Source organism: Etheostoma cragini, chromosome 24 (genome assembly GCF_013103735.1).
Source record: "Etheostoma cragini isolate CJK2018 chromosome 24, CSU_Ecrag_1.0, whole genome shotgun sequence".
NCBI classification, from domain to species: Eukaryota; Metazoa; Chordata; class Actinopteri; order Perciformes; family Percidae; genus Etheostoma; species Etheostoma cragini.
In genome coordinates, this window is record NC_048430.1 from 7,228,060 (window position 1) to 7,246,951 (window position 18,892).

Consider the following 18,892-nt stretch of genomic DNA (forward strand, 5'->3'; position numbering starts at 1 on the left):
GGTACAGTGACGCCACAGCCATACCCGCTCCTACTGCATGCACTCATTTCCATATACTATTAAAAGGAATTGTTTATTTCATCTGTAGTGAAAAAATACCCAGCCCTAACCAACATATTAGTGATCCAGTCATCTCAAGGCACTGTGCACACGTCAGACTCTGGGCTGAATTCACTTGTGCCAGTTTCTGCTCTCACCCTAAACGGTGCACAGACCGAAAACGGCCCTAACAAAGCTCATGCAGAGAATTTCGGTGACAGCAAAGTGAAAGCAAGCCACAAGTAGTTGATCTTTATTGCACTTACTGCAGAAGTTCAGAGCCCAAGGGGCATTTTGAGGCGGGGGGGGGGGTGTTGCTTCAACACACTTCAATGGTAATTTCAGCTGACAGATCAAATCTGTCGGCCCTAGAAAAACACTTAAGTAAATTGCATATATATGTGCGTATTTTGAACACTACTAGACAAGATTGTTCTACAAACAAGATGTAAAGGTAAACGGAAATTTTACCTTCCATGACTCCCTGCTGTAAAACACACATTTCTTTCTGCACTATCAGCAGTCAACAATTAGCTCATATTTTGTTGTATATCAGCAATTTCAAGCATTTTTTAATCACAGCATGTGAAATGAACAGGTGTTTCTTCCTTTAAACACAGTTATTCTATCTGCCCCCTAGTGGCTGTTAGAAGGCACAGCAATGTCTACACACTGAACCAAATTCATTCCACTGGCTTAACCTCACTGTGTGTCCTTCTGGAAAAAAGTATGCCTTTGAATTTTGGCAGCAAAAACAGCATTTAAGCATACTTTACATTACTACTAAAAAGTTTCTGGTTGGCAACAGCCGTCTCGTCCCACATAGGAACATAAGACGATCAGTAGACAATTCAGTCAAACATTCAAATTGCTATTCAGTCAATATTTAAAAGTTGGACTGTAACAAAATCCAAGAGTGTAACTGGAAGGTAACATGCTTCAGTCGTCTGCCTGTGCAAATCTGTCTCCTCATTGTTTTAAATTTTACAGTTATAAAACTACTGCCAACGAGACAGCTGTTTTAGAAAACCCCTACATGTAGAGGTGTCCCGAAGACTGTTAACAAGAGTTGTGTTGCTGTGTAAAGTGTGTATTGACCTAAGCAAATTCTTCATAATTGATTGTCATTTGCAATGTTATCTTCAACTTAGCTTAACTTATTGTCCTGTTACTAAATTGTATCTTCTTGCTGGTTATTCCTTCAAACTGAGAAGCAACAGCTCTCTCTAAGATAGAGGCTATCCACCATTGCTGCAGGAGAAATTAAAATGTGTGATTTTAATATCATGGCCTCCAAAAATGGTGCTAAAATCATCTATTGGGACACCTCAAAAACAGTTTTGGTCAACAATTAAATCGCTGTTTTAACTGGTGTTTACAGTAGTTTAGCCTGAATTTGAGTGCAAGTTGAACAACAGCGACAAGACAATGCTCTGTGCTACAAAGACAGTTAATCCAACACAGCTGAAAGATAATGCAAACTTATTTACTCATTTTCGATTTATGGTTTGTTTGGAAGTAATCATGGGGAGCAGTTGGACATGTTGCATCATTGCATCCTATATCAACTGTCCTTGTACGTAGCCTCTCTTTAAACTGGCCCCTCATTATAACCACTAGAAGGTGAAACGGGCTTAGTGAGATAAAGTCTGCTTGAATCCTGAGTCCTCCAGCATTACTCAGCCTGAAAGACGTCAAAAACTGATGTCAAAGCCAACTAGTTTCCCCAAACTCCCTACAAACTGTACTCGAGGGAAACTGATAGACACAAACACCACCTCTGATTAAAAAAAAAGTGGTCTAAAAATCATAGGTGACAGCAAAATATTTGAGTTCTAACATAACAAAAGCCTGCTGTAGAATTGTATCTATTTGCTCGGCATTTTTAACTCCTTGACCAAAAAACAACAACACTTGCATATGTTTTATTGTCTTGGTCCCGCCTTGTCATTTGTCAAAGCCAGTGGGCAATTTGAGGGAATCTGCCTCGTGAGCATTTATTTGTAAATCAATTCCCGATATAGGTTTTGGCATGTGTAAACACGTACTTTCTGTAAATAATATCTCTAAATAATTAACCTGCCGACCATGTTCAAATTGCCCACTAAGCTAGGCTTCCCAGACACTGCCTGGTCCGACGTCGAGTGATCAAACGTGATTTTCTACACAAGTGTTTTTTCACTTGTAATTCACATTCTTTTTCAGGGGAGATTCTTCTCTTTTGTGTGAAGAAGAGTTGCACTATTTACATTTAATCTATATTTTACTTCACTAAAAATGTTCATGTAAACAAAAACAATTAAGACCCTGACGTAAATCAACAATTTTCCCACCAGGTAGCAGCAGAGCATTTTTTTGTCTTATTCTGCTGCTAATTAACACAGTGGGGGATTGGAATTTTACCACTGAACCGTCCAAATGTACAGCGGAGTTCCTTTTAGAAGTTCAATCAGGGATAAAACATGGATGTCTGGTTTCACAGCAGGGCTGAGTCGGGCTAACCAGGGATCAGGCATTGATTACATGACCAAATAAAATATCATGTGATCTTCTTACATGTTGTAGCCAAAGATTTTCAGTTCTGTTGTGCCAATTTTCCATTAGCACACTTTACCGGCCCTGTATCTTACTGTGCTATGCGCTAGTTGTCTTTTTAACATTCGTAGCAGAGCTAAAGTGTTAGCCAAAGTGCAGCAAACACCAGCCTGACATACAGACAGAAGTGGCATAGAAAATAGAACATAATGGGCTTGTACGTGTTGAATGAATGGGAAGAATGAGAGTGTATGCAAATCTTAAGCACAAGCTACATAGTTATATTTGGTGTGTAAGAAAAAAAAAGTACTAAAATATGAATAAAGAAGATGGCGTCACACGTCAACTAATCACAAGGTGCAGGCACAGTTTGGGTAAAATCGACAACCTTCAATACATGATCCAAGTAAGCAATGCCAGTCCTATGGACACGGCTGGAATTGAGCTGTCCCTGCTGTGAAATGGGTTAGGCTAGATTATCCAAGTCTTTACTTTTGTCGCCGACCCCGACAGATCTTGACTTAACGAATAAACTGGAATGACTTATTTTAGAGAAGACTCTTCATGCAACTCTCCAGGATAGAGTGAGCGAGAAACTTTTGAACTCTTAAGCGTTTAAGTTGTGTATCCCCCCTGAAAGAAGCTTTTGGCAACAAGGGGTTCAATGTTTGTGGTGGAAGCGGAGCCTGTTTCCCAAAGCATGGTGGCACTAAGAGTCAGCTGAACAGCCACCTTTGGTTAACTGTTGTTTTCAGCAGCAGCCATGTAGTGGTTTTAAAGTCTACACTGTAGAAAGGTTGTAGCATTACTCACATCATTGCTGGATATGGTCACATGCTTTCCTAGTTCATAGCATAGATAATTGTCATATTCGGAAAAGACCATTTTTTTGGCCAATATTATCCAAGAGCACTGACCTTGAAATAATTGCTATGCTTGGAAACATTTATGAAATGCTCACTGGGAGAGACCAAAGACTTCTGGCACATGTCAACTACATGTCTGAATGGTAAGAGAATTAACATGAGATAAAATGACTGCTGCTGCCCGCCAAGGTCAAACTCTCTCTCAGTGGCTCTGTAACTGACGTAACATGACCCAACAATTAGTGACAAGATGCCTTTGAGAAACTCAAACTCAATGCTCAAACCAGAGCTTTAGATATATGTGACATATAGGTCACACATAGGTCATTCGTCTACTGACGAATTTGAACTCCAATAAACAGACAAGGAATTGCTTTGAGTTTTCTCATTGCAGTTTTTGATTTTTTTTTTGCCAAGGTTTGATTTAGTTCAAGCCTAGTTTGTTTCCTTCCAAATATAAATAAAGAAAAACACGTTTAAACCCATACATGACATTAAATACACTTTTTGTCACAGTTGGCCAATACTTGTAGCCACGTATGTACGTATCATGGCAATTAAAACAACGGAAATAAGAGGCAAAGTTCAAATTCTTAAAAAGGCACAGTACAGAAACAAATGATCCTCTATTATGTTTAGTTTCAAACAAAGAAAAATGCTTGCTTGCTAGCATCATTGCTAATGGGCGACAACGTCTGCTGGCGTCCCATTGGCTGGGTGTTTCAGTTTGTCCAGCCTAGTCCCTTCAGTCTTTGTTAGACATCTTTCTCAAATCTCTGTAAATCAAGACTTCTTTTAAAAAGGTGAAAAGAAAACCAAAAATGTTCTGTTTCTGTGGCCGCTTTTAAGTAAATAAAAGGAGGATTCAGCCAGTTCCTTTTTTTGAATTTATATGCAGACATATCTTGCTCAGATTAGACATCTTGCCAATCTCTGCGCTATATTTTAGAAAAAGGTTTTGGCCGGTGATTTACAACATGGCCATGCGTGATACAAAGATGACGTGTGGAGGTACACAAGACGCCTGGCTGGCTTTGGGTGAATGCAGACAAAAACAAAATGAAGCCAAAACTCAAGTGAAAAAAAAACGTGATTTTCCCCCAGGTTTTCTACAGGCGTTTTGTAGAACCAACTAACTGTAAATCTTAAATGCCCATCTAATCTTAGGGGGTTCAAAAAACAAAAAACACCTAGAACTTTAATTCAATTGGTTATTTTTCCTTCAAGCACTTGCCACAGAGGGAAAATAGTTCAAAATGTCCTTACTGAAACTCAACAATGGTGCTAACTGGTAGCTAGGTAAGCTACTATTTTACACCAAATGAAATTGAAGAAATCCCTTTATGCTGTGGCCTATCGTAAGAGGTGAGATTTACCAAAAATTAAGAAAGAAGAAAAGATGGGGGACATTAAAGACAAAGGTGAAGATGGAAAGGACAGGTAAAGGAAAAGAATTAAAATATCTGAGTGCATAGGGATGGAAGGAAGGTTATATAAATGAGTATAAATAGTTTAATAACATGCACGTGTGTTCTTTGGGTTAATGAAGGGGAGGAGATGGATAAGGTCCAGACAAGTGTGAAGAAGGGAAGGAGGAATCTGTGAGAAGAAGAAAGAGGGACGAGTAAAGGGGAAAGAAGGAACCTAGTTGCCCCACCAGTCTACTTGAGAGTGTGAGTAGTTCCCTCCGTAGCCGTCGCTGGTGTAGAAGTTACCAAAACCACCTGAAAGGGAAGAAACAGAGCAGAAAATGCAATGTTTAAGTAAAATGAGCTAAAAGTAACAAGAAACTTCCAAGTCAGGTTGCAGTTCACTTAGTCTATATCAACGATGTTCCACTTCCGGGATTGCTCCGGTGCCGCCAGATATTCTTCCGGATACCATACTTTTTGGCCGGATGTTGGTTACCTTCCGCTTTTTTTGTGTTGTAATGTTAAACTCAGGTTGATTATGAGGACTATGGTTAACTGCTCCTCAGTTCTCTGCAGGGTAAATCCAGACAGCTAGCTAGACTATCTGTCCAATCAGAGTTTTCTGTTGCCCAATTAAAACAACCTTTGAACGTACACGTTCCACCAAAACAAGATCCTTCCCGAGGCTATTTTGCAGCGGTACCATGGCTCTGTCCGGCGTTTAGCACCGCCCAAGAGGATTGTGATTGGTTTAAAGAAATACCAATAAACCAGAGCAGGTTTATCTCCCATCCCAGAATGCTGTGCGGACTAACCAGGCCCTCCTCCGTGGCGCTGTGGAGGAGGGTCTGGCAATTCAAGACTAGAGTTCATTATAACACACTAGTAGCTATGTCTACAAGAGCCTCACCTCCTCCAAACCCGCGGGTTCCACCATGTCCTGCCTGGTTACGACCTCCACGTCCTCCAAACCCTCCAGCGGTGCCTCCGGCAGCCGTCTGACGATAATCACGTGCTCCAAAACCACCAGCGAACCTGGTGGCATAATCAAATCCATTGTTTAAATCAAATACAAAGTCAACGACTGCATTTGGACAACACCGTTGGTGGGCTTATAAGACGTATACCTCTTAGAGCGTCCTCTGCTGCTGCTCTTATGCTGGTGTTCATAGGCCAGGCTCTCAAGCCATGAGGGAACTTCTTGTTTGGCCTCTACCAGAATGTCCAGCAGGTCCTTAGTTATGTTCCCATTTTTATCATTAAAGAATGATGTGGCAAGCCCTGCAGGTAACAAAGAAATAAAAATTAGCAGTAAATCGTAAGTTAAAAAAAAAAGAGTCAGTCCCCATTTTAGATTATGGAACACACATGACACGACCAACGTCAGTCAATACCATTGACTGACGTTAGTTGTAGTCTTACCTAGGTTTCCAACTCGTCCTGTACGTCCAATACGGTGGACATACTCCTCTATATCGCTGGGCAGGTCAAAGTTAATGACATGTTTCACGTTGGAGATGTCCAGACCCCGAGCTGCTACCTGAGTATGTACAAAACAGAGAAAAAAAGTCGTTCGAACTGTGAAACATGTTTACATATAGTGATACTGTTCACTTGGGCAGTAAAAGATTCTTTAATAAGTTCTATTTTAATTTTTACTGACCGCTGTGGCCACCAGAATGGGGCATTTTCCTGATCTGAACTGGCTCAGGGCTTCCTCTCGATCTCTCTGGGAGCGGTCGCCATGGATACTGGTGCAGGCGTAGCCCTCCCGATACAGGAAGTCCTCCAAGGCATCCGCGCCTTTCTTGGTCTCCACAAAAACCAGAGTCAACGAGTCCTTACCTGATGAACCGAGAGAAAAGACACCTGAGGTTATTCATTAAGGTGAGTGTATAATCTGGGTGGTCACTAAATGTACGACACAGAAAGCCGATTTCAACTTGCAGCAGGGTTTTTCGGTTTCCAAACCTTAGACTTGAAATACTTCAGAGAAAGTTCAGGGGGTCACCAAAAATCATGAGGAACTATCTTTGAGTGCAGATTAGAATCTATGCAAAAGTGAACGCATATGAAGCATCACACTGGTTTTTTGTTGAGGAGATTTCTTGCACTGAACGAATAAACACATCAGATGACCTTCCGATTCTTAGGGATTTCTGATGACATGACAAAAATAGGTTTCAGACCGATCAAATTGTATCCTCAACAAAACATTGATGTCAGCTTGCAAGTAGCTTTTTGACACTTTGATCAAATTTGATGGGACCCAATCTGACATTTTTGACAAAGTCACAATCTTTTTCAAGAAGCGTAATTAGGTGTAATCGTCAGGGGAAACAACATCTGGAGCTGGCAAAAAATAATTAAAAATCCTTTTAGTCAAAATGTACAGAGTGAAAATTCACCATCTTTCTTTATTGTATTCCTTCACTTGCAATTTCAAAAAAGAAGAAAAAAAAAAGAAGAAGAGTTGTAGATACAAAATATATTGCATCACCCTGACAACCTAGAGATGCAAATCCTTCCGTGTATAATTTAATCATCAGTTACTCTTACAGCAGGTTATAACTCTACCGGCAGGGCTGTTTATGTCCCTGGTGTGATTCACATTGAAAACAGTACATTTTTCCATTAACAGAATAGTGCAACAAGCAACAAGGAGTGCAGTGTGGGAAAAAAAATTATTACAAAAAACCAATAGCTAACAGTATCAGCAGCACTGTGTTGTTGTGCAGGCACTGTGACTAGAGCCACTGATGGAAAGAGTTTGGTCATTTGAGTTCTTCCTCAATGTTCCATGAACATAGTTAGCTGATAATAGAGAGGAGGACATTAGCCCACATTTGTATCCACTCGTTAGCTGTTGAGACGACTACATAACCAAACTCTCTCCATCAAGGCGTTGGGTCTGATATGAAGACACCACAGCAACATACTGTACATAAAAGATGCCACAAAAAAAAAAAACCTTTGAAAAACTAAGAAAAGAAAATACAACAGGCATGTTTGATGTAAGCTTAGCAAACCGAACCGATGAAATGGTACACAGAACCAAAAATTACTGGAAAAACAAAAAGGAGTGTCCGTCCACAGAGAAGAACATTTAAGGGCAAGCAAAATTATTTTAAATATATGAAATGACAGATACAAATTTCCCCATTGAGGATCTTACCAGGTTTCTCTATGTTGTCTCCAGAATTGTCCTGTACCTCGCTGGGGATGACTTTGGATAAAACCACATCAAACCACCAACATGTCAACTGCACTCAATCAGTATGAAACCAACTCTGTATGCTTGGTGTTCCTGATGTACCCAAGGTTTGCCTCATTTCACAACATTTGTTTCACTAACTTCAGAAAATGGCTTATTTTCTCAAAAACAAAAGTGTATGAATGTATTTCTACAGTAAATGGAGGGAATATTACATATTTGTTGAAAGTTACGGAGTGAAAATGGCATTTATTTTAATGGAACATCCTACCTAGTGCCTTACTGAGAAAATAATGTGTAGTTTGAGGAAACTTGCTTCAGGTTTTTCTGCTAAAGGACAAGGCAGAACATTTTGAGCATGTTTCAGGAATTAAAAGCAGATTTTCTAAACCCTTCCCCTGGAATATCAATTTTGGACCTTTTCACTAAGTACCAAAGTTGATTTTGTGAAAGTTCTGAACATTATCAAACAAAGGGTGTTTACATTGTATGGAATAACATTGTGCTTCACATGAGACACAAGAATGTATTGGCTGAGATGGGAAGACGACAATATGATAATGGCAAAAGGATCGGGGAAATAAAAACACCACATTGTGTGTGTGTAAGTGTTAAGTAATCTTTTAAAAAAAGCTGTTATTGTTATGTGACTGTCTCACCTGTAGCACTGAGCAGGTCCAGGAGGAAAGATCGCTTATCGCTCTCCTCCACCCACACAACCTTCTGAGTGATGTTCTCTGAGGTGGAACCCACTCTGCCCACTGCCAGGAAGATGTAGTCCTCCAGGAAATCCCTGGCCAGGATCTGGAAATGGAGCAGAAATGTGTATGAATACATTTTTAGCACTGGCTAAGCAAACAAAATTGTAATTGTACAGGTTTTAATTCCGGTACCGTTTACTGACATTATTGCCTATAAACCCTTCTTTGCTCTTCTTTCAGTAAGGCTGCATGCACCTAGCCTCAGGGCTCTGGCGACATGGCGCAGGGTTGTACGGGGAAGAGGAAATGTCAATTAAATTGCCCATTCGTCTGACGCCCTGTTGTGCATTTTGACCCTCCAATGTAGCACAACTTGACTTTATAATTACAACAATTATTTGATGAGATTACATGATTGGTTACCACAGCGTGACGTTGTTACTTCAAAAATGATATCCGTTTCGACTTTGTGCCGTTGTTTTCTTTTCCCCCAGCACCCCCCTGCAACCTAAACCCACATCCCCCATAAAAACAAATGAGAGGACTAGCGTTTTTGCCGGAGCCCCTAAAGCTATGTGAATGTAGCAAAGACTTCACTCTTGTAAGTGACCTTTATATTCTGGCTACAGCAAAAGATACATTTTTTATTTTATTTTTTGTAATACTACAACAATGCAAAACAAAAGCTTATCAAAAGCATATTTAAGGGGAAAGCCCATGCCAGATTTTTCCTTCTTTTTTTTTTTTTTTTTTTTTAAAAAGAGTATTGCAACTGTACCTGGATCTCTTTAGGAAAGGTTGCGCTGAACATCATGGTTTGTCGGATGCCTTTGTGCGGCATGGTGTCCTGTTCAACGATGCGTCTTATCTGTGGTTCAAATCCCATGTCCAACATACGATCTGCCTCATCCAGGACCAGGTAGCTGAAGTGAAGAAGAAACAGAGGAAGATGTATAGTGAAATGCAATTATATCATATTCATCTCATTCTAAAAAAACAGTAATATCATTAAATTGAACCAGTCCATGAGGGAAAACCCTAACTTTATCCTTCGCTCCCTCCTCCTGTCCATGTCTTACTTGCAGTAGTCTAGTCCAATCTTGCCCCTCTCCATCATGTCCACCAGTCTTCCAGGTGTGGCCACCAGCAGGTGGCAGCCTCTTTCCAGATCTCTTATCTGCTGGCCAATGTCTGCTCCTCCATACACAACACAGGGACGCACTCTGGAACGGTAGGAAAACTACAGACAAAAACAAAAAAGTTAGAAGATATACATGGGTAAAAGTTTCTTAGAATTACATGCTTGCCTGTGTGTATGAGTGTGTGTGTTTATATACCTTCCTGGCTTCATCATATATCTGCAGTGCCAGTTCTCTGGTTGGAGCCAATACCAGTGAGATGGGGAAGTGCTTACGACGCCCGTACTTCCCATTCTCCTGTAAAACAATGACAACAACACATTCATAAACATGTGTTTGATTCACAGAAACCATGTTTAACTAAATTGTGGGCACTGACATTCACAGTACAGGTCAACACTTATCAGGACTTCCTAGGCCAGTGGATCCCTACCTGGGGGACATCACAATATAAATCTAAGACAAAAAAACTTTTTATGACTTTTCTTTAATTGTTGTTTGTTCCTGTGCAATACTTTTGGCCTATTACTATTCAGACATAGGGATTTTCTGATAATGTATCTTTGCCTGATTCCCAGGGGAAGCTATGTACCATATTGTGTAACTGTGGTCTTGTCTACTATCTACAATTAGCCAATTACTTGTGGAGTGCATTCATCTAACAACTGCATTTAGTGTTTCTGTTGTATAGCTGGTAAATACACTAAATACATTTTTTCTTATCTAAAAGAAATACTTTCTTTAGTATTGATCAGTGCATTTATAGTCCATTTTAGAACAAATAAAATACTAAATAAAGTGCTCTTATTTTTTTCTTACCTGTCCAGATGCTTTAGCTGCGTTGAGAGCTTCTCCTGGTCCATCGGTGTAGATCTGGCTGAGAATCGGCAGCAGGAACGCTGCAGTCTTCCCAGAACCTACAGACACAAAGCCAAACTCATCCATCTCCATGTGCATTCAACAGTCATCCTTTGATAGTATTATGACTCTGACAATATATCACTTTGTTTTATCGCCAGAGATAAGATGTACTGTATGCGTGTGTTCTACCTGTCTGTGCGCAGGCCATGAGGTCTCGCTTTGACTTGACAATAGGAATGGCATATTTCTGGACAGGGGTCGGTCTGGTGTAGCGACTCAGACCAATGTTACCCATGACAATCTCACCCATGTCCACATCTTGGAACTACACAGTCAAAACACAATTACAAAAACAGCAGTTGAAAGTAATCATGCCGTTGATATATAATGTAATATTGTTGGATCCCGAGTTTACAGTAAACTTACGCTTTCAATGTGGTGAGGGCAGTTCTGTCCTGTGGCCTCAACAGGAATGTCATCGTATTTCTCAAAGTTAATCCCGGTGTTACTGGCGGAGAACAACTCGCTGCATAGCAGGAGAAAAGACATGCAATTTAACAATGATTAACAATAAATACACTTATGCGATAAACAAAAACAATATATGTCTTTAAATAGTAGGGCTAAATCGAATTTTGATTGGGATTTAGATTTCAGCTTCTAACGATCACAAAAACAATGTCATCGAGAAAAAAGATTATTTCGCATGTAGCATTTTTGCAGGTATACTCTTATTTTGTCTTGTGTTCTGAAGGGGCATTGGAAAAGTTGAAAGGGAAAAGTTCCAAGAGGAATTTCATTTTTTTCTATTTTTTCCCCATAATTGAAGAACCCAATTGAATACATCTTTCTTTGATAAAATTATTGTAATCTTAAAGGAATATCACTCACTGCTGTTCGATTATTTGGCAGATTTCTAGAAGTTACCATAGGATAAGAGACCCAGTGAAACCCCAACAATTAGTCATAAATTGTCGAATGTCAATTTTACAGTCTATTCATTGAATCATGATGCATGCTTTCAGAATAAACCAGACAAATTTTTACCATCCCTCACAAACAGTTTCCCCGATATTTCGTTCAGTGAAAAGCATAGACTTACTGTTCAAGGCGTTCGTTACGTGGTGTTGGTTTGGACCAGTCTCCCTCTTCCCTGGACTCCTCCACCCATCGGTTGTTTCCTCCTCCTCCTCCACCACCACCAAATCCACCATGGTCAAACCTGAGCTCAAAAAAAGACAATGATGCAAGATGAATGGTTTCCCAATTCTCCGAATTACACTACTCTAGACGACTGCAGTTTAAAATTTTATACAGTGAATTTTGCATTTGCAGAATAGCCACACTGCAGTCCTTGTTGCTTCTAGCTCGCCAACAGGCCAGGGGCAGTAGTGAATTGTGAATATGGCACCTCAACCTCAAGTTGTTTCAGTAGTACAGTGACAAAGAATTAAGAAAAGAAAAAAAGTCCTGTGATAGTAGTTATTTAGTCTATCTCTGTTTCTCATCTCCTTACCTCCCTCTGTTAGCATTGCCTCTGTCATTGAAGAATGCAGATTTCCCTCGGTTGTTGCCAAAACTGCCATACGAGTCTTTAGCAGTGTTCCAGCCGCCTGCGTCTGACAGGTGAATGAACAAAACTATCGTAAAGTACGTCCGCATAGATAAACTGCATGATGAATGATAGATGCAAGTACAGGGTGAAACAAATAAAGTAGTTTATTTTCCTTAAAAAAGAAGAAAAAAAAGAAAATAGAAAAAAGGTCCCATGGCATGAAAACTTCCCTTTATAAGTTTAACATATACATGAGTTCCCCCAGCCTGCCTATAGTCCCCCAATGGCTAGAAATAGGTGTAAACCAAGCCCTTGCAATCTTGCTCCTTATGACGTCATAAGAGAATTTGGTCCACCCATGACAAAGACACGACATGACTTGTTCGCAAGCCATGATTTCTCTCTTTCTGATGTCTCTGCAAACCATGAGGCCCCCCCCCCCAATAGCATTTAAAGCTACAGACCTAGGAATGCACATACTAAAGAAAGCTCATTGTTGCTCTACTGACCGTAATTCTGCAAGGCTGAATTTTGGGAAAGAGACTTCAGATAAAGTATTAGGAGACCACTAAGGTCTTTATAAAAAGCATGTAAAAAGCACCATGTCATGGGACCTTTAAAAGAAACTGAGGCCATGTTATCTGCAGAACAGATCATGAACAATTGAAGAAAAAAGTTTTGAAGTTTGGTGTAGTAAAATAAAATCCCACCTTTATTTTCATAGCAACCGAAGGCCATTGGCTGTGGTGGGTTGATGGGGTTGAAAGCTCCGCCCCTGTTCCCACGGTAACCTCCTCCGACGCCACCCCGGCCCCGCTCCATGCGTGGCGGGCCACGGTTAAACGTGTTGCCAGCCATGCGGTTGTCATGGTAGCCATTGACAAAGTTGTTGCGCCCCCCGTCCCAACCATCTGCAGAGGGAGAAAAAGAAAATGATTAAACACGACAACGGTCAATGGGGCCTAATAGACATTTCTTAAAAAAATACATTTAGCAAATTTTTAATTCGAAATATAAATTCTTTTTATAGAAATATTCATATACATAACATCCCTTTGTCTCATTTGTCCAGTGTAGTAATACAACTATTCGGATATTTAGAGTAACTATCACATGACATAGAAGCTATTTAAAAACGGCAATTATTTTCTATTCCAATTTTAATGTAAAATAAATGAATTTCACATCAGCAAACAAAATAGGTTTGCAATATGAGATCAATTGAGTATAGATTTTAAAGAGTACATTTCAATAATATGCTTATATGATCACTGCTGTGAATGCGGACTATTTTATTTCTTATTCTTAAGGCAAAAGTGATCAAGATCCCACACTAATTAATATCCTTTCTTCACTTCACTGAGAGGAGGAAACCAGAGAACATACTGATGATTGATGCTAAATTAAGGAATGTTACGTGATAACATGTTATAAGAACAAAATGAATATCAGTGCATGGTAACAAAATGGAGCAACTTACAGTTGGCTGCGGGCGCAATGGTGTAGCCACCAGGTCGACCAGCGGCAAAGGCATTTCCTGCTGGACAGGAGGGCAACGTTTCAGTTGTGGTTTTTATCATGAACAACTGAACTTAATAAGGTACTCTGTGGAGTTTTTGAGCCCTAGTATCATTATGCAGCGATGACTTTTCAAGCGGGTCCCCATTTCGTTTGTATTATCCATGCATACTTTGACACAAGCATGCGGGTGACGCGATGTACATCCTGCCACCGTCTTCACACTATTCCCCTGACCAACAGCTGACTGCAGTTATGTATTTGTGCAAAGAAACGTAGTGATGCACCAGTAAAGACACGGAAAACGGTGACTGCTAGCTAGCTAGCATGGACGGAAACAAAGCTATTCAGAAAACAAATCTGCTTTGCCATTGTTTTGAGGAAGGAAATACACTCTAGGATTCACACAATGTATGTTGGTGAGTAACACTAAATGTAAACATAACTTAAATTTTTTGCTTGTTTACAAGAAAACTCCACAGGACAGCTTTAACTTGATGATGCTACACACCATTTTTGGAAGCGTCGTTCCGTAAATGTGGAGGAATATATCGCCCTGCAGACAGAGAGAGACAGTGTCCAACATCATTTAATGTATTATTAGACCTGAAGGACTTGATTTGAAATTAAAATCTTTTGAAGCACCCCCAAAATTTAATTGATCTATGGTGCAAATCTGAAGCTAGAAACCATGGATATCCAATACATATTTCCAAACTTATCACCTAGTTTTTCTTTTGTCAATGAAACCCTCTGAGACCTGCGGAAGCATACAAGCACCCAGCCCATATTACTGTCAGCAGGCTGGGTTCTTTAGCTAGAGAGTGGGGATACTGGTATCACATGAGTAGAAGGTCTAAAGCATCATTGGAACCAACCATGACGCTCCGATGTAGGGGTGCAACAACTCACAAAACTCACGGTTTAGATCACAGTCTCGAGCCGCGGATTGGATCAACTTTTGAACTAGCACAAAAAAAGAGGGGGATTTAAATGATTTATTAAAAACGTAATGACAATAACGTTTAACAACCTATTTTCACCAGTAAATGGCTGCTAAACGACAAAAACAGATGAGAAAAGGGTATTTTACAATAACTTTGAATGCATCACGACGTTTACCAGTTTCACGTAAAAGTACTATTTAGTCACGTCTGTGTTGTGTGTGTGTGTGTGTGTCTGTGTATAGATATATAGTACAGGCCGAAACTTTGAACACACCTTCTCATTTAATGCATTTCCCTTATTTTCATTACAATTCACATTGTAGATCATCACTGATGGCATCAAAACTATGAACAAATATGGAATTATGTACTTGACAAAAAAATGTCCTCATGTAAGCCAGTTTTGTTGTAGCGCCTGATGGTTTTTGCGACTGCACTTGGGGACACGTTTAAAGTTTTTGCAATTTTCTGGACTAACTGACCGTCATTTCTTAAAGTAATGATGGCCACTTGTTTCTTTTTACTTATTGGTTCTTGCCATAATGTGAATTCTAACAGTTGTCCAATAGGGCTGTTGGCTGTGTATTAACCTGATTTTTGCACAACACAACTGATGCCAAGAATATGCAAAGCAGTAATCAGAGCAAAGTGTGGCTACTTTGAAAGAAACTAGAATATAAGACATAATTTCAGTTAATTCACACTTTTTTGTTAAGTACATAATTCCACATGTGTTCATTAACAGTTTTGATGCCTTCAGTGAGAATCTACAATGTAAATGGTCGTCATGAAAATAAAAGGAAATGCACTGAATGAGAAGGTGCGTCCAAACGTTTGGCCTGTACCACATGCACGCACACACACGTTAAACTTTGCAATTGGCCGCGGTTAACATGCTTTCCAAAACGTGAGTGTTGATCCGTACGGGCCAAGGATCAGATATGGTCCGTTACACCACTACTCTGAAGTTAGGCTAGATCTTGGTAAGGGAAAACCAGCATGACCATTTCAAAGGGGTCCCTTGACCTCTCACTTCAAGGTATCTGAATGAAAAAGGGTTCTCTACTAGTTTCCTCTTTGCCGACTTATGCTAATCCCATGCAGTTTTTGTCATACATCATATGTTTCATCTATTCTAAAAATAGTGTATTTAAATATGATTGCACACTTAGGCCCCTAAACAGTATTGCAATTTAACAAACTGGGACTGGAAAGCTGAGACTCCAGTGGATTATATGAGACCACTTGTATTCATGCGTAATGATGTAAGTCCCCCATAGTAGCCATTCCATTGTAGTGAGACCATTGTCTGAAACTTGACCTCACTGTATAAAATGACCTGTTGTGACCTCTACGATAATCACAGCCTCATGAAATGTTACAACCACAAACTAGAGACATATGGCATTTAGAGAATGTATGGCTTCTCACAGAAATCTAACATCACAAGTTTTTTATAAGACAAATGGATTTTTCTATGGTGTTTCCTTAAGGTCTTGGTGTCGTAAGGTGGTATTTTTAGCGGGACTTTTGCCCCTTTTCATAAATTCTCAGGTAGTCACAAATGGTTACACATTGTATCAACCCAAAAAATGCTGCAACAGTTCATTGGACATGATTAAGCATTAGACTGGCCAATATATACGTCCATTATAATGTTCTAGGTCCCTTACACACTCTAAAATGTCAAAATTGAATAGGCATCTAACCAGAAGACAATGTTTACTAGAAACAGCTACATCACAGATTAATTAGGTTCCCAGCTTTCACATTATTTACACCACTTCTATGTGGGATATACTGTTCACCCTCTATCTCCACCTAGAGATCCCCTATCCCCCCCACAAAGACAAAAGTGTGTTTATGTAGGTCTTAGAGGGTTAAACTGCACTACATTTCTGCAGTGGACAGATTAGTTTTATTGGTGTTTATCAATAAAGAAAAGATTGAAAATATTCCCTTGGTTGCTTTCCTGTCCTTACCAGTTTATTCCATTAATAGTACTTGTTTGTGACCTTATTATTATAGGTTATTACGTGTGGACTGAGGTAAAATGCTCAGGCTTGTGGGTGTCTATGCACATTGTCTCAGAAGATGAGAAGTTCTAAAAGGCTGCTTACGGTTAGGTATTCCACCTTGTCCGTCTGCCGCACTCAAGTCTAGGACAGCGAGCTGAAAAAACAAAAGCATATAGTCAGAAAAACAACAACACCACCACCACCAACACCACTTAGCAATTTTCAGCAGAACAAACTATCATGCCTTGTTCTAAGTGTTTGAGTGTGAATGCTTCTTCTTGCAGCAGGTGACACCATAACCTGCTGCCTACTTTAAAACTAAAGAAAACTATGTATTTTTTTGTTTTGTTTATCCATCAGAATAAGCAATGCAAAAGCTTTGCTCACACACGTGCTTCAGCTAGTGCCACTAGCTTTTTCTGAGCAGAGAAACAAACAGCTGTTCAGGCAATGTATAGATTTTATGCTTTTATTACCATAAACTGAATTTCGGTTTTGGGATGGGATGCTCTATTTCTACTAAACTGCAGCAACATTAAGTTAACTTTGCTCATAATAGGGATTAAATTCCCCTTGAAAAATAAAAAAAAATAATAACATTACAGTGCACTGCAGCTTTTTTTTGTGCATCCTAACTGATAAAAATGATATCCAATACCAATGTTGAGCATCCAATGCTCTTGTAGACATGTTGCTAAGTAGATCTTTCCATAACATCAACTGAGAACATGCAGTACTTTTCTGTTGCCATCCATGTCTAACCAGTCGGACACAGCTAGACATTACGTTGATAGTGACGCAGAAGAAATAAGCTTCTTTCTTTTTTTTAAAGCGGGACGCTCTCAATATAAACGATGCATGTATGATCTGGAAGGCAGTAGACTAAACTGTCAAAACCCCCCATTGTTTTTTTGTCCGACCCGCTAGCTCCATCTCTGCATAGCTCCCATTTTATTATTGTATCGAGCTGCAAGAGAAACGCAGCGAAGATAATAGTTAATGAGTGCGTTTCATATGTTCACACGGGAAAGCCGATGGAACCACACGGGCAAAATTGATAATTTGGGTCTCTGTCCACCTTCTAAAGCATTCACCAGTAGCTAGACCATGGCCTTCATAAATAATGTTGGACAACTCTGGTGTAGCACACGTAAATATAATCAAACAGTTGAAAATGCGGAAGAACCAATTACATATTCCACATTGTATGGTTGGTTCCCCGCCCCATGGCCACTCTTGGCCATGCGAGTGTAGAATTGAAGTGCACCCAACGCTAGCTAGCACGATAGCATCTTGTTAGCAGTGTTTTAGGCTAGCCGGTGAGCTAATATTTATTCTTGCTGTTATAACACGTTTCATCAACTGAAGCAACAAGACACATTTAACTGACACGGCTTACCTGCTGCTCTAGACCGTGGACATTTTCGACGGCCACATGACTCATAACTATTGAATATGGAGGAAAAATGTTGTCGTTGAAAAAAGGACCTCTTTGTTTGCCGGGTTTGTTATTTCTCCTTAGCCTTTGCCGTGTTTCTGTAGTTACGATAGATGGCAGCTATTTCATTAGTGTAACAGCTAATATGTAACTTTGTAAAATGCTATTCTTGAATTTTACGTGATGATAAATTCCTTTGCTACGAGGCTAACTCAGCTGATGTCGGTTTGCTCTTTAGCTGAAGCTGAGATGAAGCCGTCATGCACTGGTTAAGAGAGCCTGAATAAAACAGAAAAAAACATCCGGTTGTGTCAAAATAAATGTCAACACACTTTTTACCTTGGGGGGGAGGGGGGGGGGGTGTATGTGCGTGTGTTTTCTTTTCATATGTAAATATATATATTAAAGGATTCTACCACACCTTCCCATGTATTTTATAGAGTATTTCTTCAACGTGATTGGTATTTATGTGTGAAACAAATAAACAAGTTGTCGTTGGCACATATAGGCCTACTGTAAGAATTGGAATCAGAATGAGATATATTACCAAGGTAAGTTTATAATAAGGTTTAGTTCACTCTCATAAACATATAAAAAGAAAACAATAGAGCAAAGTAATCTACTGCAACAGAATATAAACATTACAATG

The 18,892-nt window shown here is 39.7% G+C and overlaps 1 protein-coding gene across 7 annotated transcripts; it reads right to left on the reverse strand.

Annotated features, from left to right (window-relative positions):
* Window positions 1-614: 614 nt before the first annotated feature.
* Window positions 615-18,517, reverse strand: LOC117939615 (ATP-dependent RNA helicase DDX3X-like). Of its 7 annotated transcripts, none has more exons than XM_034865072.1 (20): window positions 18,205-18,517; window positions 16,908-16,959; window positions 14,352-14,396; window positions 13,803-13,859; window positions 13,033-13,233; window positions 12,284-12,386; window positions 11,870-11,989; window positions 11,194-11,293; window positions 10,957-11,092; window positions 10,726-10,823; window positions 10,105-10,203; window positions 9,847-10,007; window positions 9,546-9,690; window positions 8,726-8,870; window positions 8,028-8,078; window positions 6,516-6,697; window positions 6,275-6,392; window positions 5,980-6,133; window positions 5,763-5,887; window positions 615-5,164 (listed from the first exon to the last, which is right to left on the reverse strand). In XM_034865072.1, exons 1-20 carry the CDS (start codon window positions 18,247-18,249, stop codon window positions 5,085-5,087), a joined length of 2,217 nt encoding a protein of 738 aa, XP_034720963.1. In that variant the 5' UTR covers window positions 18,250-18,517; the 3' UTR covers window positions 615-5,084. The 7 variants fall into 7 exon arrangements, with proteins under 7 accessions (XP_034720963.1, XP_034720962.1, XP_034720964.1 ...); XM_034865071.1 differs by having other exon boundaries at window positions 13,803-13,862; XM_034865073.1 differs by lacking the exon at window positions 18,205-18,517 and adding an exon at window positions 17,703-17,753 and having other exon boundaries at window positions 13,803-13,862.
* Between the last annotated feature and the right edge of the window lie 375 nt (window positions 18,518-18,892).

Bases quoted from the DNA above. Each gene is read 5' to 3' on its own strand.
- LOC117939615 (XM_034865071.1), bottom strand. From the start codon at position 18,249: ATGAGTCATGTGGCCGTCGAAAATGTCCACGGTCTAGAGCAGCAG. The intron at 11,093-11,193 runs GTAAGTTTACTG...TTGACTGTGTAG, and splicing joins GCCCTCACCACATTGAAAGC to TTCCAAGATGTGGACATGGG. The intron at 6,393-6,515 runs GTCAGTAAAAAT...GTACATACTCAG, and splicing joins CCATTCTGGTGGCCACAGCG to GTAGCAGCTCGGGGTCTGGA.